This window comes from Silurus aristotelis, assembly GCF_946808225.1.
Source record: "Silurus aristotelis genome assembly, chromosome: 10".
Lineage (NCBI taxonomy): Eukaryota > Metazoa > Chordata > Actinopteri > Siluriformes > Siluridae > Silurus > Silurus aristotelis.
Genome location: NC_139583.1, coordinates 27,741,647 through 27,767,849, shown reverse-complemented (window position 1 = coordinate 27,767,849; position 26,203 = coordinate 27,741,647). Strand labels below are relative to the sequence as shown.

At 37.1% G+C, this 26,203-nt stretch overlaps 2 protein-coding genes and 1 long non-coding RNA gene across 3 annotated transcripts in view; 2 read left to right on the top strand and 1 right to left on the bottom strand.

Moving 5' to 3' along the window:
* glg1b (golgi glycoprotein 1b) overlaps positions 1-10,998 on the top strand; it is a 38,956-nt gene extending 27,958 nt beyond the window's left edge. The window contains exons 16-26 of the mRNA XM_083552864.1: positions 59-147; positions 530-647; positions 1,655-1,747; positions 2,631-2,768; positions 2,947-3,070; positions 3,635-3,777; positions 4,288-4,389; positions 5,556-5,663; positions 6,359-6,479; positions 6,567-6,673; positions 7,671-10,998. Coding sequence (XP_083408990.1) covers positions 59-147; positions 530-647; positions 1,655-1,747; positions 2,631-2,768; positions 2,947-3,070; positions 3,635-3,777; positions 4,288-4,389; positions 5,556-5,663; positions 6,359-6,479; positions 6,567-6,673; positions 7,671-7,838 — 1,311 coding nt within the window. The 3' untranslated portion in view covers positions 7,839-10,998. The remainder of the gene's footprint in view (positions 1-58; positions 148-529; positions 648-1,654; positions 1,748-2,630; positions 2,769-2,946; positions 3,071-3,634; positions 3,778-4,287; positions 4,390-5,555; positions 5,664-6,358; positions 6,480-6,566; positions 6,674-7,670) is intronic.
* Positions 10,999-12,543: 1,545 nt separating this feature from the next.
* Positions 12,544-21,596, bottom strand: LOC310732573. The gene is made up of 2 exons (XR_014535506.1): positions 21,054-21,596; positions 12,544-13,022 (listed from the first exon to the last, which is right to left on the bottom strand). It is a non-coding gene; the product is annotated as an uncharacterized lncRNA (long non-coding RNA).
* The window catches only part of zfhx3a (zinc finger homeobox 3a), a 32,357-nt gene continuing 26,567 nt past the window's right edge, over positions 20,414-26,203 (top strand). The window contains exon 1 of the mRNA XM_083552799.1: positions 20,414-20,821. The gene's annotated coding sequence lies outside the window, so the exon portion shown is untranslated. The remainder of the gene's footprint in view (positions 20,822-26,203) is intronic.

The window sequence follows — 26,203 nt, the reverse complement described above, 5'->3', positions numbered from 1 at the left end:
ATAAGATGAGTAAACAATGTTGAAGAATAAATGCATTCTTTGCGTTTGCTTTTCCCAGATTCAGTTGAAGGACTTCCGTTTCTCCTATAAGTTCAAGATGGCCTGCAAGGAGGACGTCCTCAAACTGTGCCCTAACATCAAAAGGAAGTATGTTTCTCTCCTTCTGTTGTTTTACATCCCCTTTTAACGATGGTTTATTTTTACAGCAATTCAGAGGCCAGATGCAGGAAAAAGCACCGGATCAATTTTTCATTTAGTAGTTTGGTTAAAGACTGGTTTTTGGGGAAAAAAAAAACCCTGAAAAGAACCAAAATGTTTGTTTAGTCGCCAAGGTTAGAAAAATATTATTAATATAGGATTGCATTAATTAGCTAAATTAGCAGACAAGTGTGTGTGTGTGTGTGTGTGTGTGTGTGTGTGTGTGTGTGTGTGTGTGTGTGTGTGTGTGTGTGTGTGTCTTCATCATCTCTGTTGCACGACTCCACCATCTCTTTGTTTCACCTTCTTATGCTCTTTACTTTTCCTCCAGAGGTGATGTAGTGATCTGTTTGAGCACCACGGTGAGGAACGACACTCTCCAGGACGTGAAGGATCATCGGGTGTCTCTGAAGTGTCGCAGACAGCTCCGGGTGGAAGAGCTGGACATGGTGAGAAATGTGCACTGGTGCCGCTTTAATGTTGGTAAAAGAGGAGTTTTAAATGTTAGTGTTTTTAAAACAAACAAAAAGTTAGAAGAACCTTTTAATTGTCAATATACTGACGCACAGTGAAAATTCATTCTTCGCATATCTCATCTTGTCAGGAAACTGGGGTCATGGGTGATATTATGCAGCACATCTGGAGCAGAGTGTGTTAAGGTTCGTTTAGAACAGACAGAAATGTGGGATTTGAATTGCAATTAATTACAACTTAACATGACAATCATGCGATTAAAATATTTTCACTGATTGACAGCCCTAATAATGACCTAAATTATAAATATGATATAGCTCTCTTCATGCAGCATGCAGTTTCATGTAAAAAAACAAAAACAAAGAGCATGTGGCATCAGTGATTCGCATCTAGAAGACGCTCTCATAATGACAGCAGACCGAAACCTGGAAAAACTATCGTTTGCGATTTCTGCCGCTTTTTTTTTTTTTTTTTTTTTTTCGTTCTAGCAATCAACTATCGGTGCCGATTAATCGCTTGACCTCTAATATCCAGTGCGCCATCAGGTCACGGATACTGCACATTTAGAGCTTTAAATACCTTAGACTGAGCAATTATTTAATAATCCTTTCGCTGCTCTCAAACTCAATAACCTTAATTGCGGAAATCGCTTGTCCAGGCATGAGCCATATACAGTGATTAATGGGGTCAGCATCATACTATTGAGTGAACACGATTACCACAAATGTTTAACCACAGAACAGCATTGTTCCTCCAACCATTTAGCCTGGAAATATATGTGTGTATGTATGTGTGTGTATAATATATATATATATATATATATATATATATATATATATATATATATATATATACATATATATAAACCTCAAATCTGTCCAATAACTTTCCAGAGCCACTCGTTCGCCCTGGAGCCAAGAGCATACAGTCATTCTTCCACTCCAAATAAAGGAGCTGTCACTTCTTTTCTGTATTTTTGCAGTCAGAAGACGTTCGACTAGATCCTGAACTGCACACTGCGTGTAAGAAGGATATCGAGAGGTGGTGCTCTTCTGTTTCATTCGGCAACGCTCAGGTAAGCCCAGATCGCATGGAGTGTTAATAAATAAACCAATCAGACATAACTACTCGTCTAGACAGCACAGTTTGGCTCTTGTTAAACTCAAAATCTTATGCTCGCCCATTTTTCCTGCTTTTAACACGTCTACTTTGAGGTCAACATGTTCACTTGCTGCATAATAAATATATCAATGTTATACCAGGCAAAGTCACACGTCCTATTCATCATGTTCATGTTTTCGTCTGCTTGACAGAACCATACAAATGTGTGTATCTTGTAATAATGAATTAGATGTTCAACAGGCACCTCATGGTAAAGACTCTCTTGAGTATTTGAGAATTAGAATTGTTGCTCTACACAAAGATGCTGAGGTGATAAGAAGATCAGTATTACCCTGAAACTGAGTTACAGTACAGCAGCCAGGGTCATACAGAGGTTTTCCAAGACGGGTTCCACTCGGAACAGACCTTCATCAAAGAAGAACCAAAATTTGACAAGAAAAATAGCATAAAAGAAGATTAGTATTCATTCAGACTCCTCGTCGTGTTGTGGCTTCAGAATTTTTAACATTTTCACCTCGGTTTTCCACTGGATTCTCCAGTTTCCTCCCTTTATGAAAGTAGATGAATTTGCAATAAATCTAAATCACACCTAGGTGTGTGAATGCGGGCGTGTGTGAGGTGCTCTGTGACACACTGAGTATGCCTTGTAGCGTATCTTTGCATGTTTTCCCAATGTCTTTCTGGCTTTTCTGTGTTTTTTTTTGGATATTCTTTGACTGTCCCCGAGGTCAGAAAGATCATGTAAATGAATGTGTCACCCGGACCAGATCCACTACTCAGTGAAGATAAATGAACGAAGATCTCATTTCTCCCTCTGCTGCTTTTCCTTTTCTCAGGTCACCGAGTGTTTGAAGGAGAATAAAGAGCAACTGTCTCACACATGCCATCAGAAAGTGTTTAAGCTTCAGGAGATGGAGATGATGGACCCTGAGCTGGACTACCAGTTAATGAGAGTCTGCAAGCAGATGATTAAGGTGAGTGAAAGATTCAGCAGTTCTTCATACACCTCCTCCACTGAGTCTCTTAGAGAAAGGTAAAGAAAGGTACACTATTAAAAAGATAATGAACGAACAAAAGGTGTGCTACACAAATCTTTTTCTTCCTGTTTAATGTTTTCTTAATGTTCCTGTCCACCTCTCGTCCTTGTGTCAGCGCTTTTGTACGGAGTCTGATGCCAAGAACATGCTGCAGTGCCTGAAACAGAACAAAAACAGTGAGCTAATGGACCCCAAGTGTAAGCAGATGATCACCAAGAGACAGATCACTCAGAGCACAGGTGAGTTTAGAGCAGAGATCAATATACTACACATTAAAGATCAAAGCCGATGGAATGATTTTGAAATCTGTATCAGAAACACCAACTCATACATCTCATACTTTAGGTAACCAGTGGTGTTTGTGTGAAAACGAACACATTTATTTATTTATTTATCTGTGGTGACATTTTCCTTATAAAAAAATAAATAATTATTTAGCGTATTATAACTTCAATAATACACTTATTGATGTAAAGGATACAAAATATAAATACAAAATTATATTCTAACCTCTAATTATTTAAAATTTTAAATAATAATAAAAAATAAATAAAAAAAAAAGAATATAACATGTGCCCCTGATAAACTAATCCAGACTTAATAGGGCTTTTGGCTACAATAATGCAGAAGTAGATTGATGAAGTGAAGATCGACTGAAGCAGCTCTAAATACTACTGTAATAAAAATTAAATAGGTTTTATTTTTGTATTAATTACGTTCTTCATTCAAGGATGCTTATGTAGATAACGTGGTGTGTGTAAATACCAGGCTTCTTTCACTGTTCTTCTGTTCCTGGCGTTTAGACTACAGACTTAATCCTGTGCTACGGAAGGCCTGCAAGGCCGATATTCCCAAATTCTGTCAAAACATCGTGAGCAAGGCCACCGACGACACTGAACTGGAGGGCCAGGTCATTTCCTGTCTCAAGCTCAAGTATGCCGATCAGGTACTGGATATATAAAGGGAAAAATTTTTTGGCAAGTGGAATTGAGAGCTGTTAATTAGCTGTTAATCGTTTTGATTTTGTAGAAGTATTTAGGAAATTTGAATAAACCGCATTCGTTTGCAGTGTCACTTGAATGAGCTCATTATTGCACTTGTCATGATCTGAATTCACATTTTTCTGTCACATACACATTCATGCAGTGAAATGCTTTTTACGACGGAGGGAAAAATTAAATAAAATTAATAGAATATAGGGATAAAAAAATTAAGTAAATACATTTTTTTTTAATTATAGAAAAATATTTCGCTTTTTAACGATTTATATAACATCTGTTTGGGGTGGGAATCTTGAGCCAGATTGTTAATTGTTTTACTATTAATTAAACTATGAATATTAAATCAAAACAAGACACTGATACTAAAATCCTACTACCGGTTTCAGACATTTTGCATAATCATAACCTTTATATGGAGACTTTTCTTATGGTTTAAAAATTATATTCTTCGCCAGCGTCTGTCTTCAGACTGTGAGGACCAGATCAGGGTGATTCTGCAGGAGTCGGCTCTTGACTACAGACTGGATCCTCAGCTTCAGCTTCACTGCAGTAAGGAGGTGAGCGAGAGGCGTGCACATTTCACTCGTTTTATCCCGGCTCTAAAGCAATACGAGCGCTCACATAACGCCCACTGCTTTCATTAGAGCACAATTGCCCACGTCGGCAGACAGGCTGCTGGCTTTTTTTTTTTTTCTTCTTCTTTATGCGAAGACTTAATAAAAAAAAAATAGTTTAACCATGTTGGAAAAAGCACTTATCACCCAGAGTGTGAAGTGTGTTAATGAGCTTCCTCCTGCCATGAACAGATCCACCTGAGTGGAAGTAATGAGGAGACAGCAAGGGCCTTTTAGACACCTCGAGCTGTTCTCCTCGCGTCCTACAAAAGCACACCGAACGCCTATTAAAGCTACTATTGCACTTTGGTGTGTGGAGAGATCACATTACATTTCAGTAGGGACATAGGAAATGTGGCAACAAAAAATAATAAAACCGTGTGAAAACTTTCATTAGATTTTTGCTCATCAGTCTTTAGTGAAGACATTGGACCCCGTTTATCAGACCACAGAGAGCAGATGTAAAAGGTATCAGTTGGTTATGAAATTCAGCTGGTTTTCAGAATTGAAATGGTTCTTTTTCCAACATATGCATCAGTAGTAACAACTCGGACGGATTCGTACAGAAGATCCTCACAAACGGATTTTAATTGTTAATATGGTGAAATCCTCAGTAATGTGATCAGGAAATGACTTTATAAAGGATTTCCGCAAGTCTCAAATCTAAAAACGAAAATTTTAGGCCTTAAAAAGTCTTAAATTCTTAAATAATTTTAAACAGGTCTTAATTTTCTGATGTTTATGTAACTCCACCTCTGATGCTCGTTAAAGCGAATCCACACAGGGCAGGCCTTCAGGAACAAGATCAAACCTTGTGAAAGCAGTGTAGTGAAGGTTTTTTTTTTCCTTTCCCCGTACCCACACATTAATCCGGTGTAATTAATGCCTTTTAGCATGCCATGAATTCCTCTCCATATCTTTCAGAAAGAAACGAGTAACTGCTGGTGCATCAGGTTTCATAAGGACTATATGTCACATTTAGGGGTCGAAGCCAAACATGCTGAAGAAACCTGATATGATGGATCTCTGTATAAATAACTCCATTCCTCGCTTCACTGCTTCTCTTGTGCCTTGGTGTTTTTTTATTTCTTTTTGTGTGTGTGTTGTAGATTAGGGAGTTATGTGCAGAAGAAGCTGCTGCACAAGAACAAACAGGCCAGGTGGAGGAATGTCTGAAGACCAACCTACTGAAACTCAAACATGACATTTGCAAAAAGGTAAGAAACCAGAAAAGCACGCAGAAATACGATCATGAGTTCTTTATTCACTAAAGTCCTGCGATGCAAATACACAAGCGTAATTATATAATGCGATACATTTTCAACCGGAACTACTTCTAATGCGTCTGTAGAGCTTGTGTGATGATCTCACGTTAGTTTGCGCTGAATAAAATGAACGTTTCCGCAAAAATGGCGCTCTGTTTTTCAGTATAAGCGAGTTACTATTTATTCTGTAGTGCAGGGGAAAAAAATCCACTCCCGCTCTCTGCATGGTTTCGTTTCTTTCGTCACTCATTTTTCTGAGAAGTTAGAGCTGTTCTGTAACTTTTAAAAAGCATCTCTCCTGTCTGTCACACGGAACGCTTTCAAAAGGGACCGTCTTGCATCCGCCATGTGACCACTTTCTCAAAGAGTGCATGTTATATCTGCTCTTCTATTTAGAGGGTGGGGGGAAAAAAACCTCATAGGGGAAAAAAGTGCGAACGGCGTCTTAAATCTGTCTGAAAATCAGCGCTGCACTTTTAATGCGTCCTCAACGTCCTCGTTCTCCACCGAATAAAATAACACCCATTGTGTAGTAAAAAAAACACTCGTGTAGTGCGCAGCCTCCGGGTTGAAAGTAAAGTTCAAGCAATGAGAGCAGTTTTGAAGTTCCCAGTGTGTACTTGTTCCCCACTTACGTCTCTGTCTAGGATGTCTTGAACATGCTCAAGGAGAGCAAAGCAGACATTTTCGTCGATCCCGTCTTGCACACAGCGTGCGCTTTGGACCTGAAGCACCAGTGCGCGTCGATACCGCCCGGCCGAGGCCGACGTGAGTGCAAGATAGATTTATCTGTGATCGGTGATATTGAATCTGGTGTCCTGACTCAATTTTTCATTGTTCCTCCTCATTTCACAGAGATGTCTTGTTTGATCGAGGCTCTCCAGGACAAGCGGGTGAGACTGCAACCTGAGTGTAAGAAGAGACTGCAAGACCGGATAGATATGTGGAGTTATGCAGCCAAGGTAGGTCCGAGTGTGCGTATGAAGGTGAGGAGGAAATGGGGTCAGTCTGGGAAAACTCTTTTTATAATAGGACCTATAAAAGACCTATTTTATAATAATATAATAATAACAGAGCGCGTCCAGCTCCGCCCTTCACTCGCGGACTAGTGCTCGTCCACACGTCCGCCGTCACATACATACAAATTACAGTATACTTCCTTATACTGATTACCACTGTTAAAGACTCCTATGTAGGCCAGGTTAGTCATGATAGGGTTTTCACAACGCATCTCCATCGGTCCAAGTCTGGGACTACATCTTTTTCCTAGCATTAAAACAATGAAATATCATATTTAGCCGTTACATCTTCATTTTTACATCCAACTTTTTTTCCAGGCCACCACACGCTCAAGCTCCATTAAAGCTCAGTGCTCTATTAATATTCAGCTAATGTTGAAACTATAGACACTTATAGGAAAGACTTCTATATGTAGGAAGAGGTGGAGTCATTAGAGACCCCGGTAACTTACATGTTATAAATTGTTCTCACATTTAGAAAGAATTTTCCAGATGCTAATTTGGACCATTTTGAAACACTAACATGGACCCTGGGTGTGAAGGGGGTTCTGGTTTATGTGCTTATGGATTATGCTGTCTACAGAAATATATGGAATCTATTCAGGATCTCACAAAAGTTATTACATGGAACAATCTCAAGGAACAATACAATAGATATGCAACTTGGATATATTTTAGAGTAGTCAATGTGCAGTTTGTGTAGCAGTACAGATTCACTGTCCTCTGAAGAGAACTCAACATACAGCCATTATTGTCTAAATAACTGGCAACCAAAGTGAGTTAATCCTCAGTGAAACGAAAGCGTCCAAAGTGTGAATATTGTGTGTGAGCATATTTTTTGCTGGGTATGGAATTCGACAGAGCTGCACAGGTTGTTGCTGGGATCCTCTTCTACTCCTCCATAACGATTTTACAAGCTCACAAATCTTTTCCTCCTCAGGTGGCCCCAGCTGAAGATTTTGCAGATCTGGCCTTCCAGGTGATGATATCACCGTCCAAGAATTACATTCTGTTGGTGGTTGCGCTGGCCGTGTGTGCACTCTTCCTGGTCGGCTTGCTGTGTGGCCGCATCACTAAACGTGTGACACGGGAGCTGAAGGACAGGTAGAGCCTGGATCCTGACCTCATACATCTCAGACTCGTCTAGGAACAGACAAAAAGAAGGAAGGCCTCAAAACTTTTCACCACTTAACCATCGTTAAAACCCTGACCTGAGTGTCCTGCTTTACCATCCATGAATGGGACGCTGTAAGTAAACTCGTGGTGGTAGGATCGGGGCCTTGTACTGCTCTATGCTGCCCCCTGCTGTGAATGTCCCAGAATGATGTTTTTGATCGAATGCTTAATTGATTGACTCACTGTGCAAACGACATGCCATGTTGGTCACAGATTTTCTCAAAACCCCCTTTTTTTCTAGGATTTTGGGCACTCTGAAGCAGTGTATGCCCATTTTCCTCTCAGAAGTACAGCCATATGATTTCATTATTAAAAAATAGTATACAAATAGTATAAATAAGGGCTTTCGCTGTCCCAAACCACTGGATCCTAACATGTAAACAAAATTATTTGAAATATATATTCATGTGAAAATGTGGACCGGAGATGATCATGGGATATTTTTCAAATAATTCAGTAGCCTATGAAGAAACGGTTATAATCTATATAAATATAAATATAAATAGAGACGGATTATTACTGTTTTTAAAACACATACATAGTGAATTATTGTCTTTCTGAAGCTAAGGCTATGGGAAAGAGTTGATTATACTGTATACTCACACAATAGAGTCAAATCTGGAGAATTTCTACTCTGGTTGCTTCATCCAGTCCTTCAATCCACACAAGCACCTCATGAAGAGTTTGGGTTCTCAGAGGAAATGGTTCTAAAATATATTTTTTCCACTTTTAAGTTGAAAGAGATACTTGCTTTGGTTTTTGGTTTTGCTTTTGTGATCTAAAAACACAAATTTAATTTATGGTCGCTTTTATCTACCAGGGGTTTGATGTTTCTTTTCATGGGAATTCCTATTTTTTTTAGTTTCCAAGTGATTGATGTGAAGAAGTTACTACCTATTTAGAATTTATTACCAAACCTATAGGTGTGTGTTGTCTGTAAAAGGAAAAGAAAAAAAAAAGAGCCAAATTTCCATCTCTGATGAGGACAAACTCCAGAGTTTTCTTTGAATGTTGATTGAATTCTTGCATCCTTTTTGGCCCGGGATCTTATTTATTGTATATTCTTTTATTTAATTGATGTTTTCCTTTATCCCATGCTTTTTTCAGTCCATCCAACAGCTTCTCACATTGCTTTGCCAGAGCTCGTTTCAGCAGCTTTGTTTTGCCTTCTTGACATCACAGAAAGTATAAATATGTGCACCTTTCTTCTGCATAATCCATCAGAATATGGCCTTTTTGCAGTGTAAGGGGTTCTTTATACTGACCCTGGGAACTGCTGTCCATATTGAACACTAGAGGTCGCTGTTTGACACATTTATATAACGATCACCTGATTATTTGTGATGCACTCTAGGGTTGTTCTTTTATGTGCTTTTACATTTTTCTTCTTCTTTTTTTACTCAAAATTAAACTTTTTCCCCCCCATGAATATACAGTGGACAAAAAATGTGTGTTGGGGTGGTGGTGGTGGTGGTGGTGGTGGTGATGGGACAAATTTATCTTTGAAATGTGGAACTGGAGGCACTAATTCACTATTTCACTTAAGTGAAAACCAGAATCTCCCGATCTTCTGTACAAAGGCATCAACAAGACCAGCGTCCGCTTTAAATCAGAATCTGCTGAATATAAAATTTTCAAGATGCAGATTTGTGGATCTTCTCCGAGGGTAAGGACACTGGGAACAGTATCATGTGCAATAATATCTCACCTTTTTCAAGAATTTTGGACAAAAATCACACTTTCCTCAATATGGCCAGATAAATATATAAGAATTACATCAACATTTTATCTGAAGGTATTTGGAGCAGTTTCAATGCACCATTTTGGCAAAAGTTTGTGGACACCTGAGCATAAGTTCCCTGTGCTTTTTGAGCATCTCCTTCCACATTTAGACCTTATTTGCTGGTATATTAACCTCCACTCATCTGGGAAGATGTTCCACTAGATTTTGTGCTCATTCAGCTGCCATGGTGTTGTAAAGTCAGGTACTGATGAAGATGAGAAGGTAAGGAGATCTGCGGCGCAGTCAGCGTTCACATTCATCACAAACATGTTCAATAGGGTTTAGAGCTTTATAGCTGGAGATCTTCCACTCCAAACCCATATAAGCATATCTCCATGGAGCTGGCTTTGTGCACATTGGATGTGATGGCATGGAAATTAAACACTATTAGACCAAAACCTGTTCCAGCATGACGAAGGCGTCCAATGCCTCCATTGGGAAACGAGTACAAATGACTGGAAAAGTCTAATCTCATGCCCATAAAAATGTGATTTTTATTCTCTGAGCTTTCCCCCCCCCCACACAGTTTATTCCTTCATTATCCCTTTTTTTTATAAGCAGTTTGAGGATTCTTCTTGTTCTGATTACACGGGTTTTTCATGTCGTTCAGACAAATAATTGGTGGTGTTCTGTAAATAATAGATCTTCTGTAGACGGCCCCGTTTTTGTCGATTTGTTTTAGGTTTCTGAAGTCTGATTACTGTACATGCCTATATTTTGTAGATAAAATGTCCTGCCTAAATTGTACATAAAGGTCATGATTGTATGGAAAAAAAAAATAATAGTTTTCCCCTCAAATATTTGAAATTCTGATTTTATTTCTACTCTGGTTATTTTTTCCTCGAACGCGTGGAGACGGACTTCTGACACAGACTGCACTTTTGCTTTGTTTAGTTTTTTGTTCGTTTTTTTCCATTTATAACTCTAAAGTGCAATGATGAGTATGATCACACAATGTTTGAAAGTGCGCAGAATCACGTGCAAGAATGTGTAATAATAAAAACGAAGTGATGATGAAGTACACTGTGGAACCCAACCTGGAAATCCCACTGATTCTCGTTTCCGTTTGTAACGACTGAAAAAGTTTCGTTTCTTTTTCTTTCTTTTGTACTGTGTCGAGTTTGATTCCGAAGTGCTTACATGACCTAAACCAGCCTGTAAAAAAAAAAAAAAAAAAAAGCTCTGGCTGTGACATTTATTTTGCTGTGTAAAATGGAGATGGAACAAACTGAGCAGATGGTGGATTTTTTTAATTGTCTGTACAGATTATGATTTGTGAGTTTAATAAGACAATATTCACTTTTTCTTACTTCTGGTTTCTTGGTTTTGTCTGATTTTTGCATCGGTGCTTTGAACACAACGCATTCAGTACACAGTCTTAGAGTCGACTCCATAATTGTTGGCACCCGTACACTTACACACTATAGCAGGAGTTCCCCAAACTATGGCTTGTTCTCAATCTTCTCAAATCTTCTCAAGGGACAATACTATAGAAATGAAACGTGGATATATTTTAGAGTATCAATGTGCAGCTTGTGTAGCAGTACAGATTCACTGTCCTCTGAAAAGAACTCAAAATTCAGCCATTATTGTCTAAATAACTGTAAAAATACATTTGAATCTCCTCTATAACACTTGTAGTTAGATGTTATTTCCTGTTACATACCGACTCAAGACCCATATTAAAGAAACTAACCATTATGTGTCCCTCACAAAACAAAGTTTTGGACCCCTTCTTCATGGGGCTTACCTCTGTTATTACTGGCACTTTACACATAATATGTACGGTATGGTTCTCTTCGATTGGAGGCCTCTCGCTTTACAACCCTGAGCTCCATAAAATTACAGGAGCTTTGAGGATGGATTTGGACTGTACTTAGTGTCAGCAGTCTGCTACACTGAATCAGGACTGCAGTTTGCTTCTGATCACCATCACTGCACACATCAACATTGTTTATCTGTAATAAATGGACATTGGGTTCCACCCAGATGAGGACGAGTTTCCTCTTGAGTCTGGTTCCTCTCAAGGTTTCTTCTTTATGACATCTCGGGGAGTATTTCCTTCACCACAGTCGCCACCGGCTCGTTCATCAGGGACAAACATACACTAATAAAGAACATATTCACTCTTTATCACCTCATTATCTGTGTAAAAATGCTTTGAGATAATGTTCATTGTTAAAAGCGCTACACAAATAAACATTAAATTGAATTGAATATACAGTATAGAGTCAGCTCCATAATTATTGGCACCCTACATTTAACACATTCAGCCCTCATTATAGGTTCAACTCTGTAAGACAAAAAGAGAAACGTGATTGGTTAAAAAAAAAACATTTCGTTTCCAGTGAATACCATTCTGCTAGTATACTTTCATAATCTTATTTTTAAAGACAATGGTGTTTATATAACCTAAAGAAACCTATAACCTGAAGAAACATAACATTTTCATCAGTTTCATGAACAACCCCAGTGTTTACTGTGGACAGAGTTTACGACTCACCAGGATGTGTGTGTGTGTGTGTGTGTGTGTGTGTGTGTGTGTGTGTGTGTGTGTGTGTGTGTGTGTGTGTGTGTGTGTGTACAAACCTTTATTTAAATCACAGGATTATATTCTACTTTATTATGATTATGATTATGATTATGATTATTATGATTATTATATTCAACTGCATTTCTCCTGCATTGACTGACTTTAACCAGCAGATGGCGGTATTTGTCACTACACGCCGTTAACTAACCAGGATTTATCTTTGGCACACAGCTATAAATTATATCATTGTTTATTTTATTTTATTTTTTTATTATACAATCTTTGATTTTTCTTCATGATCTAAAAACGAAATTTATGACGTTTTTGTTTTTTAAAGGTAGTTTTCTGTTTAAATAATTTGTTCATGAATAATAGTTCAGTATGCATATAAGTATATTCTATATTGGAAATGCATTCAGGCAATATTTTTCTAGCTCTGTGTGTGTGTGTGTGTGTGTGTGTGTGTGTGTGTGTGTGTGTGTGTGTGTGTGTGAGACAGTCTGACACGAGGGGGGTCTGGCAGGTTAATCAAAGGCATTGTAGTCCTGAAAGCCATGAACTTGGCCCTTGTTGCGCGTGCGTGTGTGTGTGTGTGCGTGCGCGTGTGTGTGTGTGTGTGTGTGTGTTCCCCCTTACAGATTCGCCTCGGGCAAAGCAAGTCCATCTGATCACGTGATCTCGGTGATCCGTTCTTCACGTCTCTAAAACACTTTCTGGTGTGAAGGTTTCAGAGCAGGAGCAGGTCTGATCCACTCACTACAGCAGAAGTAATTCATCCAGGATTTAATCCTGTATTAATGCTTTACCATGCAATCTCACACACACTTACACACACACACACACACACACACACACACACACACACACATCTTATTAACACATTACAATCTAGGGATGGGAGTGAGACTGTGGTGTTGATAAACAATTTTCTCCTGCTACAATTACAGAATACTGTTCTCTCTTTTTTTTTTTCGTTTTGTTTTGTTTGTTTGTGTGTAAAATATTTTTATTTCATTAGAAGGTTAGAACTAAAAGAACCAGAAAAACTGCAACCAGTCACACTGGAGTTAATTTGTAAATCAATCTACATAATAATAACAATAACAATAATAATAATATTAATAATAATAATAATAATAATAATAATAATAATAATAATAATAACAATAATAATAATAATAATAATAATAATAATAACAATAATAATAATAATAATAATAATAATAATAATTTTATGATATACAGTTTATTGATTAGGTATTATCATTATTATTGTTTTTGTAGTTGTTATTAATAATAAATTTTTTGTACCCAATAACACCAATTTTCAAAATACTACAACTACTATTAATAATAATAATTAATTAATTTATTATTATTATTATTATTATTATTATTATTATTATTATTGTTGTTGTTGTTGTTGTTAATATTATTACAATTTTTAATAATAGTGGTTTTAAAAGCAATAGTTGTTCTAATTTATATTATAATTCTTTCTGATGAGTAGTAATATTTGTTGTTGTTGTTGTTGTTGATTGTTGCAATAATGAAAATATTACTGCATATTATAATAATAATAATTGTTTCTAGGATTATTAGTATTTATCATTCTTGTTGCTGTTCTCTTTGTTCTGCTGAAATCATGAAGTCATCCGCCAATAATTGTATGTAATAAGACATAAGTAGATTATTCTTGCTGTTGGCTTCACCTCAAAAGCCCCTCAGAAGCCCCTCTGCCTCTCAGGGTAAAGTGTGTAATTAACAGCATCAGTGTGTAATTAAGGCAGTGAAAGTGTCATTAACATAATTAACAGAGTTCAGAGGTGAACTCCAGCACGCGCTTTATTCGAGCTCGTGCCGCCCATTGGACACAACTTATTCACATTTAAATCATACGGAGCTTGGCAGTGGGACAAACACACACACACACACACACACACACACACACACACACACACACACACACACACACACACACACACACACGCAAGCAAGCATCGAGTGGCTTTGAACCATGTTCACCGTATACGAGTCCCTAGGGTACACACCCGCGCGCACACACACACACACACACACACACACACACACACGCGCGCGCGCGGATGAGCAGCTCTCACAGCGGTAAGTGTGTTGATTTATATGTCTCTGTAGTAATACTGTATCATAATATTAAAACATCACACGAACACCGACAATATAGAAAATGTAACACAATCACCATTAATTCAAACTCTCATCACTCACACACACACACACACACACACACACACACACACACACACACACACACACACACACACACACACACACACACACACACACACACACCTTCATACCTTCATTTCTCACCTTTATCTCACACCGACGTTCCAGCAAAATGGTACCAACAAAAACACAACGCAGACTGCAGATGTAAGACACACACACACACACACACACACACACACACACACACACACACACACACACACACACACTTTTTCATTATTATATTTACATACAATCATTAACATAAAACACTTTCTTCATACACAATTATTATTATCATGCAAGGAAAAAAGATGATCAGATGATTTCAGATTTAAGACATTAGATTCAGAAAAGGAAAAAAACAGACAGAATGTTGTTAAAATATAAACGTGTTATAACAGAATTTTATTTGTGTTCGGGATCTGCATCTGTTTTTCTTGGCAATAAAAAATCTAAAAAAAAAAAAAATACAATATTATAATTGAATATGCAAAAAAAACGCCTTTTAAATACTGATGTTTAAGGAACATGGTATTGGAGAAAATATACGAAAATCTAAAGGAACCTTAAATACACGAGTTTTAGATTAAATGCATGAAATAATTCAGAATCTGAGTTTTAAAAAATGTACATTAAAAAGAAAGAAGGAAATAAAACAGATTTACAACAGATTGGATCAGTATTACTATTGATAATAATAATAATAATAATAATAATAATAATAATAATAATAATAATAATAATAATACATTGACATTTATTGTATTTTGCAGACCCCCATATCCAGAGCGAATTCCAATAATAACCACAATAAGATTAGTATTAATAATAATAATAATAATAATAATAATAATAATAATAATAATAATGAAGAAGAACTGTTTCAAAAGACAAATAAATCAGCACACATTTTCTTCTTCATCTAAAGATAAACAGCAAATAAGGAAAAAATAAAGAAAATTAATCTAATTTACAATATTCTGAAGTCTAATAAATAAATATTTTGACTCTCCGACTTTTATTTTCATCCGATTTTTTTCAACCAAAAACCGACCTTTAAAGTTAATTATAAAAATCAGGGAATTGTTTTTGGTGCTCGAATATAATTCCCAATATTTACAGCGGGACAGAAACCCGTTTTGAATCAACAGAAAAGGGAATAAAGTCTGGTATCGCGCTGTCGGATTTGCAGGTCAGTGAAGGTCAGTGAAGGTCAGTGGAGGAGGAGCGTCACGTGTCATTTCTGCCTTTTTCCCCTCTTTCTCTATCCGTCTGTCTGAATGATCTAATTTATATTTATAAAGCGTGTCTGGCCTTTACTGTGGAGACTAAACATTTATTTATTTTGTCGTGTAAAAAGAAAACTCCCCAAATATAATTTTTTACTGAAATGTTCTCTCTTTAGACATTTTTTATGATTCAAATTAAAATAATTGTTGGGCAAAATAAATATTTAAATTTGTATTTACATTTTTTTAAATCTATATATTGATATTACTATAAGGATTGTGTTCATCTTAATGCTGATTAATTTCATGCATGATGATAAAACCAATGAGAAAGAATCTAAAAAAGGGGAATAATGCAGGAAAAATGAAGGATATATCAGGAATTCTATGTATGCATAGTAATCATATGGGTACGGGTGGACGGATGAATTCAGTGTGTGTGTGTGTGTGTGTGTGTGTGTGCGTGTGTGTGTGTGTGTGTGTGTGTGTGTGTGTGTGTGTGTGTGTGTGTGTGTGTGAGGATGTGCTTGAGAGAATATGAGAGGGTCAGCCTATAGGACCAATTACCTCGTGTTACATAAATCTGCAAGAAAGATCATTGAATCACAGCCTTAAGGCACAAAGAGGAGAGCTGGCATCATTCCAGACACACACACACACACACACACACACACATACACACACACACACACACACACACACACACACACACACACACACACACACACACACTTGCAAAGTTTGTTTGTTTGCATTTTTTCTTTTCTTTGTTTATTTAACATATGCCTCATGTCTTCTCTTACACTCCTCTCCATCCACCTTCTCATATATATATCTCATGTCTCCTCTTACACTCGTCTTCATCAACCTTCTCTTATATGTCTCATGTCTCATCTTACACTGCTCTCCATCCACCTTCTCATATGTGTATCATGTCTCCTCTTACACTCCTCTCCATCCACCTTCTCATATATGTCTCATGTCTCCTCTTGCACTGCTCTTCATCCACCTTCTCTTATATGTCTCATGTCTCATCTTACACTCCTCTCCATCCACCTTCTCTTATATGTCTCATGTCTCATCTTACACTCCTCTCCATCCACCTTCTCATATATGTCTCATGTCTCCTCTCACACTCCTCTTCATCCACCTTCTCATATATATCTCATGTCTCATCTTACACTCCTCTCCATCCACCTTCTCATATATATCTCATGTCTCATCTTACACTCCTCTCCATCCACCTTCTCATATATATCTCATGTCTCATCTTACACTCCTCTCCATCCACCTTCTCATATATATCTCATGTCTCATCTTACACTCCTCTCCATCCACCTTCTCATATATGTCTCATGTCTCCTCTCACACTCCTCTTCATCCACCTTCTCATATATGTCTCATGTCTCATCTTACACTCCTCTCCATCCACCTTCTCATATATAAATGAAACTTGGAGCAATACATTTCCTTTCCTACGATCAGAAACATCTACACTCTCACACAATGCTATTAACTGTATTTACTTGTCACTTGAGTGGAAACTTCATCCTTATTTTACAACTTTAATAAATGTTGCACCTGTAAATATAAATATGGGGAAGTTTTAAGATGTTTAGATGTGCACAAGCTCAATAATCACACAAATACAATCACAATAAACTCGCCAGCATATTGAAGATAGATGGTCCATAAACGTTCCTTCATTCAATCTTAAAGGTTCCTGCATGGAACAACCACAAGAAAAGATCTTTCTACATACTTGATGAGAGGATATATCAAATAAAAACCGCAGCAAAAATGACAAGAATCAAGAGAAATACCAAAAACTCATGTAGGACGTTTCTAAAAGTAATAAAATGTTCACGTGTAAAATATTTTTAAACTGGTGTTTTGTACAGAAGATGTGAAATCGCTGAGGTTTTATTATATTATTAGTATTAGTATTTTATTTAGCTTGTAATATTCAATATTTAAGAATACAGCTACGCGTCCATTTCCAAATTATACTGTAACACATTTTTATTATAATATTTAAAACAACTTTAGTAGATTTCCAGAAGATTTAAAATAAAAGAGAAACATCCTCAAATCTTACAGGTAAAATTTTATAAATAAACCGATGAACAAAATGTAAATTGTACAGTGGTTTAACTAATAACTGCGAAAATATTTTCACAACTTATCTGGTCATGCTATGATACGAAATATAGTTAAATATTCACATTTACTTAAGTGGAATCAATTAAATATGAGTTTAAATTAAAATAATTTGTCGCGTTTTGTCTGCGGGAAATAAAACACCTGCATTTCTTGTACTGAACAATAGAGGGCGCTGCAGGAACACATGACCTGCTCTGTAGGATATAATGGACTACAGTGGATAAAGAATGACCAAATATCCAAATGTATGATTGCAATTTTTGGTCTTTTATGATTATTATTTGATGCTGTTTCCCCTAATCAGTGAGTTTTCTGTTTTGGGTTAAAATAATGCAATAATATTACGAAAAAAAAATCATCTTTCCAATATAAGTAATTGACCCTCTGTATCCATGGGGTGGGGTTGAATGGTCCTTGTAGTTAAGTGAGTAACACAAGGGCTACATTTTTACAAGCCATTTTGACAAGAGATGTGTAAATTTATTGCTGGTGGTAGGCTACAAATTGTCTTCTGAAATGAACTTAATCGAGCTCATGGATCTCTCAGTAGAATAAAGGCAATAATAAAACATTAATGCACTGGATATAACAACATAAATAACCAAAGAAAATCAATAACGAATAATTGAACCTGGATTGTACACCCTAAATTGGAGTTTAACACAAAAATAAGGAGGAATTAGAAAGGTGCACCTTCGCATGTTACAAATTAAGACGTGAAAATGCGTAAAAACGTGTGCATCTCGAGTAGTTTCAGGATGCATCAAACAGAAAATATTGATATACTCTTATGTGAAATTTTCCAAAGCATGCACGTGCTGCATGAGGTGAAAATTGGGTAGTTTTTAAGGTTATAAATAGTTGCGTAAATAAAAAGTGATCAGAAAGTGATATTCAAGATGTTGGAAGAAAAGAAGAAGAAGAAGAAAAGAAGCGTTGCAAAATGTAGTGCACAGAACCAGAATCAAGGTTTGGGTCGGTACAGTGTGTCTGCTTTCTTCTTTATGACTTTATGTTTAATTCTGGATTTTTTTTCTCTCCATCAAAGAGAAACTCGTGGTGACTTTGCGATGGAAAAAGTAACAGATTGTCAGTTTAATTAGTGCTGCAGAAGCGCAGGATGGACACTGGAGCACTTCAGCACAAAGGGATTATCATGACAAAAGCTGGGCGAGTGGAAAACCGGGTCAGAAGAAGAAAAACACACACACACACACACACACACACACACACACACACACACACACACACACACACACACACACACACACAACAGAAGTCAGAAGCTGATAATGAAATGGTGTGATGCGCAAAACATTTTGCGCATTTGGAAATATGCACCAGGTTTTGCACCTCTTGGACGCGGATACTGAGCACGAAGGCCTGCAATATTTCTTTCTGTTTATTAAAGAACACTGTAATCAGTATCCCCCCCCTCCTTTTTTTTTGATAATCAATAGATTTTTATAGAATGCGCGTGCCACTGATTGATTATTCAATATAAACATATGTGCAAAAAAAAAGACAATTAGACTCCAGACGATATTCATGTAGTGCAAAGCTTTAGATATAAATGCAAGACTCATGGCAAATATAACACTAATAATAATAATAACAATAATAATTATTATAATTATAATAATAAATATAAAGTCAACATTGTGAAATTGTCCAAGGAAAAAGAAAGAAGCAGCGTAAAGATCTCCACAATATTTCCATCCATCCTGACAAATACACAATATATTTATATTATCATACATTTCTAGCGTTTATCTGGTTATTTATCGTCATAAAAAACGTATAAAATTTAATATTTTTGTTTATTTGTAACCATGTACTTAATTATTTTGTTCTTTCCACCCATATTTAAAAAAACGTAGCATAATAATTGGCTAAAATATGCTGCAAAATGATTATTACATTCAATATATATATTAAAATTAATATCAGATGAACACAGAAATGTTCATAATTACACTTTACACTTCCAAACCTCCGCATTACTGATATCACCATCCAATATTACATCTAACATCATTATTTTTGCATCCTTATAAAACATCTAGACCTTTATATTTAATAATGGATTTATTTGATCGAGTCCAGTTGCAATGACATTGGCTTTAGTCTGGTAATAATAATAATAATAATCAAGCGTGATTGCAAAAAATAAATAAAAACAATATAAATACGAGTAAAGATAAACATGGCATGTCCACTGCTTTGATTCACTTTGTTAGGTGTCCATTTATTGACCAATATGAACATATCGATTATTGAAATAAATCATTAAAAACCCCTAAATGGAGAAGGAGATGTGATCCAGGCTTTCGAGTGTGTTAGTTTAGTGAAATCATCACGCAACCTTCATTCGACTCAATTTTCTTTATCGATGTACATTTTTTTTCTGCATGTTTGTTTTGCAAAATAAAATATTAGACGCCTAATTCCATCACTTCACCCCCCCCCCCCCCCGCATAACCCCCCCCCCTCCTTTTTTTATTCTAACCCCCCCCCCCCCCCCTCCCACCCCCGCTACAATCTCATTGATCCAGGAGGAGCTAATTAGCCCTTCCCGCCGTGACTGTGTAATAGTGCGCATGCGCACTGGGCTAATTCCAGCCATTTTTTGCAGGAAACTAATTAGCAGGAATAAAGACTGAACGGTTTTTTTCCTCCTTCGGTGTCGCCAAACACCGCTTTCTCCTCTTCCCTTCTAACCAAGACAAGTCTCCTGCGTTACAACCAAATACTGCTCTTTTTTGTTGTTGTTCTTTTAGTTTTTTTATTTTGTTTTGTTTTTAAGAAAGGCTTTAAAAACAACCCCCGTGTTACGGATATATACCTCTTGATACTCTTTTTTTCCTACTAATAATCTTAGAAGCTATCAGACCAAATGGAAGTACGCGGGTGGGATGTATGAAAGCCGGATCAACGCAGGGGCGTCGAAAAATGTAAGTTTGTTTCCCTGTTGAATGGGATTTAGTGTAAAGTCTGTGGTTTTTCCGGTGGTGAGGGTTTTGTGTTTTACATGTTTTTTTTATTTCAGCTGCATGAAGATGTGCTTCAGGGGCACAAGTTAGTCTCGCGAGCGCATTCTTTCCTGGCATGGTTAGTTAGTTGGTTAGTTAGTTAGTGGTGTGTTATGTTGTATCTTGAGTTATATGTTATGCTGTGTTATGTTACCTCATTGCTCAGTCAGTCCCTGCTCGGATTGGAGAAGCATGAAATCACATCCTGGATGTTTATTTTGGGCGGTGTGCAGTCGAGCAACAACAACAAGGAGTCTGATGAAGTAGGAAAAAAATAACATTGTATCCGATGCAGCTGGACGTCTTTCCGGTGGAGCCAAAGGCAGAAATTCGGTCAATACACGAATAGTAACATTGTATCAAGTAGGTTAGGACGCAGAAACTCCGATCAAAGGTCCGATCACAGTCCAGGACTACTACTTCTTCTTCTTCTTCTTCTTCTTCTTCTTCCCCTTCTACTTCCTTACCCTTTCTCGTCCTTCGGGTGTGTTTTTGTGCTGCTTTGCACACGGATACAAAACGCAACTTTGTGTCTTTCCTTAAAAAATAAACATATATATACACATACACACAATCTGCCTTACATGCAACTTTACCATAAGTACAAACAATTTATTACACATTTTATGTTTTTTTTTGGACCAAAAATCATAACTATAGTTTTCCATCCTGGTAAAAAAAAAGTCCAAATCCAGCCTTTTCCGTATGGAGAGCATAAAAATGTTCCTGTGTATAGGGAGGGGATGGTGATGTGGGTTTCACACACACACACACACACACATACACACACACACATACACACACACACACACACACACACTGGGTCACTCCACGATCAAGACACTATGGTAGAGAGAGGAAAGGAGGGAGGGTATGCAGGGTCAAAAAGCCCAAACTCGCAGGTCAGAGTTCACCGTGTTGGAGAAAGAATGGTGTAGAAAAAGAAAGACGGATAAGTTGTCGTGAAAGAAGGCGAGAGTGTAAAAGTCTAAAGTGACAGCAGGAGGGGAAGGGTTGTTATAGATACACTATGTATATATACACACATTTCCATCGTACTTACATTCCGAGCCGTGATATTGTTCTGGATTAATTTATACTCTGGCATGAATCATCGGACTGAGTGATGTTATTGTTTAAAACCAGCATCACAAGGAATGATCGCCTCGGGCTAGGTATTCTTCTATAACTTTGAATCCATTGGCGCTAGAAGGATGTTAAGTTATTATTGCTTTTACGCCGTGTCTTAAAACCCTTAATTTTCTCTGCTGATTAATTATTAATTTTAGTATTTTAAATGTGTCATTCTGCAAGTTTTAAATGCCAAATTTTTGGAGTTGCGTCAAATTTCACGTGGTCGTATTTGACTTTTTGCCCTTAAAGAATCAAATTAGGTGGCCAGGAAAAAAAATTAAATGTCATGCATTCAGGACTGTAGTATAGAATCATACAGTCTGTGCTGGTCCTGTTACAGAGCAATCTTAAATAATTTATGTCGAATCTGTAGGACACGGCTTCCTTATCGGAAACCCATAAAGAACAAATTTTAAGTGTGTAGCTACTAAACATACATGTTAATACATAGAGTGCAAGTCAATCCCAACGAAGCAGTTATTTCTGTGTATTTAGCACAGTGTGGCTTTGGAATAATTAATAAAAGTATTGGAGGAGTACATATTTTCTGACGACAAGGCATTTCTCCGTTTGCAGACCATCTGCTCCAGTGGTACTTGATATTGTTTCATTGAACCAGGTTTAATTCCTATCATTCCTCAACATCTACCCGTGAAACCCACCTGCCTGAGGTTTTAACTGTGCAAGACCACTGTAATTATCATTCCTTAGTACTTGTTGTGTTGGTACCTGATTTAAGCAATAACAGTGGAATAAGTAGTGCTGGACTTTGGAGTCTTTTTCAGCACGAAACATCTACACATGGATGATGAATTAAAAGAAGACGCAATTGTGTTGCACTCAATAGGGTGTGTTTATTCATTCATTCGTTTCACGGGTCGCCTCGGACTGAAATGTTCCTACAGATTTCTGATAACAGATCACTTTATTGATGAAATATTTCTATCCAGGCGTGGTGGTCTATTCCAACATGACCCCACCCCCTTATAACCAGGGCTCGAGGGCTCCCTGAACGCTTTAATAAGGATGAAAATTATGCAAATCACATTCTATGGCCTTCAAAATCACTAGATCTCATCTCGGCCAAACGGATTTCGGTGCTGCTCTGGTACCATTGTCCAAATCGACCGAGGGAACACTTTTCGGATGAATTCCGTTCCTTCTGACGTCGTTTGTCGAGGTGCCGAGGGGCACCGGAGCTGTTCTGGCAGCTTAAAATCTCACTGACGTTGTTTTTTTTCCCCCCTTTCATTTGTCACACATCTCTGTATGTCATTGTACCTATCCGAGATCGGATGACACATTAGCAGGGTGCCCATGTTCCTGTGTGCCACAATTTGCATCCCGCTGAGATAAAAGTTAAAGATGACGTGTAGTTCAGCTGGAAACTCATACGTTCAGGTGCATTAGAGAGAAGCTCAGCGGATGAGTGGGGGGGGGGGGGGGGGGCGCTCTTAATATGCAATTTATATGTAAGTAAATAGCGTGAAAATAAAATGGTGATCGAATCAGTGAAACAGTTTTGTTTTAGTTTTGAATTTTTTAATACGTGGGACCCAAAAGATCACAGAAGACCTTAAGATGATATTATTTTGTGGGGTGGTGTAACAATACAGTAGATAGAATATAAATATGAATAAAATCCTAGGAAAAATTTGATATATATATAAATTGTTTTAAATATATACATTAATGCTATTAGAACACATTTAAAATACATAATTTGACAATATTCTAACTATATTACTATTATATTACTCTATTATATATTCACATAACTATGTTATTATTATTAATAAAACCAATGTAGGCTTTGCAGGTCTCCTAACAAATACAAAAAATAAATTAATTAATTAAAAAAAAAAAAAAAAAAAAAAAATATATATATATATATATATTATATATATATATATATATATATATACGGTGTACTCTAGTGTACCGTGTTCAGATGGAAGTGCACTTTAAGAGATTGCAGTTGTTTGTGACTGAGATTTTCTCTGTAGCTTTTTAGCACTGATTGCTGCTGAAGTGTGTAACTGGTCAGTCATTATTGTGTTTGTCGAGTGTGTGTGTGTGTGTGTGAAGTGTGTGTGCGCATGCGTATACTGCTGCAGTCTCTGCTTATCATAACAATGGCTGTGGTTAGTGTGCGAGCTGAACACACACACACACACACACACACACAAACACACACACACACACTCGCTCTCTTACTCACTTGCTCTCTGTTGTCACACCACATACAGTCCATGGGGCCCCTGCTTCTGAGTTCATGCCCCACTGTGTGTGTGTGTGTGTGTGTGTGTGTGTGTGTGTGTGTGTGTGTGTTACATTACACCGCACACTGTCTACACAAGTTTAATAAAGGCAGACGCATAACAGAACCGTTTTAATGATTGAGTCTCTCAATTCTCATCAGATTCCTTGGCAAATATTGAGCCATACTGTGCACTCTGAACAAAAGCGTGGCGGAGAAAGAGAGAGTCTGTCGCTGTGTGTATGGTGTGTGTATGGTGTGTGTTTGCTGTGGTTCTGTGAGGTTTAAATAGAATTTGCAGCTTATCACAGAAGCTAAAGCTGGAGTCAAACAAGGGTCAACACTGTTGTGTTTAGAGCGAGTGAGAATTTGAAAGACGCGTTTTCAAGCGGCTAATGTGCACGTGGAAAAGACACACAATCACACACACTTATGATATTCAATTCAATTCACGTGCTGGTTAGATTCTTCATAATGAAACCTTAGTTTTAATGAGTAACTGTTCTGAATGATTCAGTAGAGTGAGACTAATAGGTGTGTATTTATGAGGTTCAGGATCAGTTTTTGGCATATTGCTTCTAAGCAAATTCTCTTTCAAATATACAATGAAAGAATATACATAGTATTTTTTTATTTGTTTGTTTGAGTGATTTTTTTTGCCTGTAATATAGTAATAAGTAAAAAAAAAAAAAAGAATAATTAAAATTAACTGATGGATTAAGGCTGCAGGTTGCCAAATATTTGTATATTTATACTATAAATCTTATATATTGTGGTGCTACATTTCAACCACTACGGTGAATATTTATAGTAATATTATGGTTTTAAAATGAATTTATTTTATGTATGACGTGCCAAAAATGTACAGCACACAATATAGGGTACACTATAAAAATAAATAGTGAGGGACACAATGTCTTCTGAAACCACATTTAATTGTAATGTAGAAGTGAAGAATTTCTGCTTTAAAGGTAAACATACTTGTATTGTGCAACCCAACCCTTTTTTTTTCCCCCTCCAAAATGTGTCATTATTTCTTGCACAAGAGTCGTAACAAAGGTCTGGTATTTACTGTAAATGCGGCATCTGTGTTTGGGCAGCTGTCGTGTCTGAACACGAGGCCTAGAAGAAACGACTTGAGTGCAATCCACGTGTGAGTACATGGTTATTAAGCATGAATGCACAGTCGAGCAGCAATAATGTAGAAGCTGGGAGATTACAGACGAGCACACGAGTGGATCGCTGTGGAATACATTCAGCTATGAAGACCAGGAAAGTGCTGCTGGCGTTTAAACACACACCAGAGGTTTCAGCTGTAGATGCAAAGCTGAAGAAGGGGAATGCTTAAAGAAAAAGCCCCCGATTAGTGCTCTGCTCCTGTCTCATAGAAATGATACGATACAATTTAAACTGTACCAGAGTGATCGAGTCGAATGCAGTCGTAATTCAAAAGAAATTTTATCTGTGAGATACGATGGCGTCTGAATAGCACCAACCCAATGCCTTACAACTCGTAGGACAGTGTTTCAGCAAAGACAATGACCAGAAACACACTGCTGAAGCACTTCAGAGCCAAAGGGTGGAATGTTATTGACCGGCCAAGTCACGTCATCTGAACTAAATCCCATTCTCTCTCCATTCATTTACTGATGACAAGATAGAAAGCAGTAAAATTCCAGAAACACACAAAAAACTGAAGAAATGCACACCATGAGGGTCAGATACTGTTTAACATTCCTTAATAATTTTGATCTAAATGCTGAACATTGTGATTTTATTTATTATAAGATGATTATTTTGATTTATTAAACCGAGGGGAGAAATAGCCTTAAAAACGCCAGATAGTAATAAACTGGTTATATGTTTTCTGATTTATGGAATTACATTTTTTAGACTGATAAGTGTAAAAT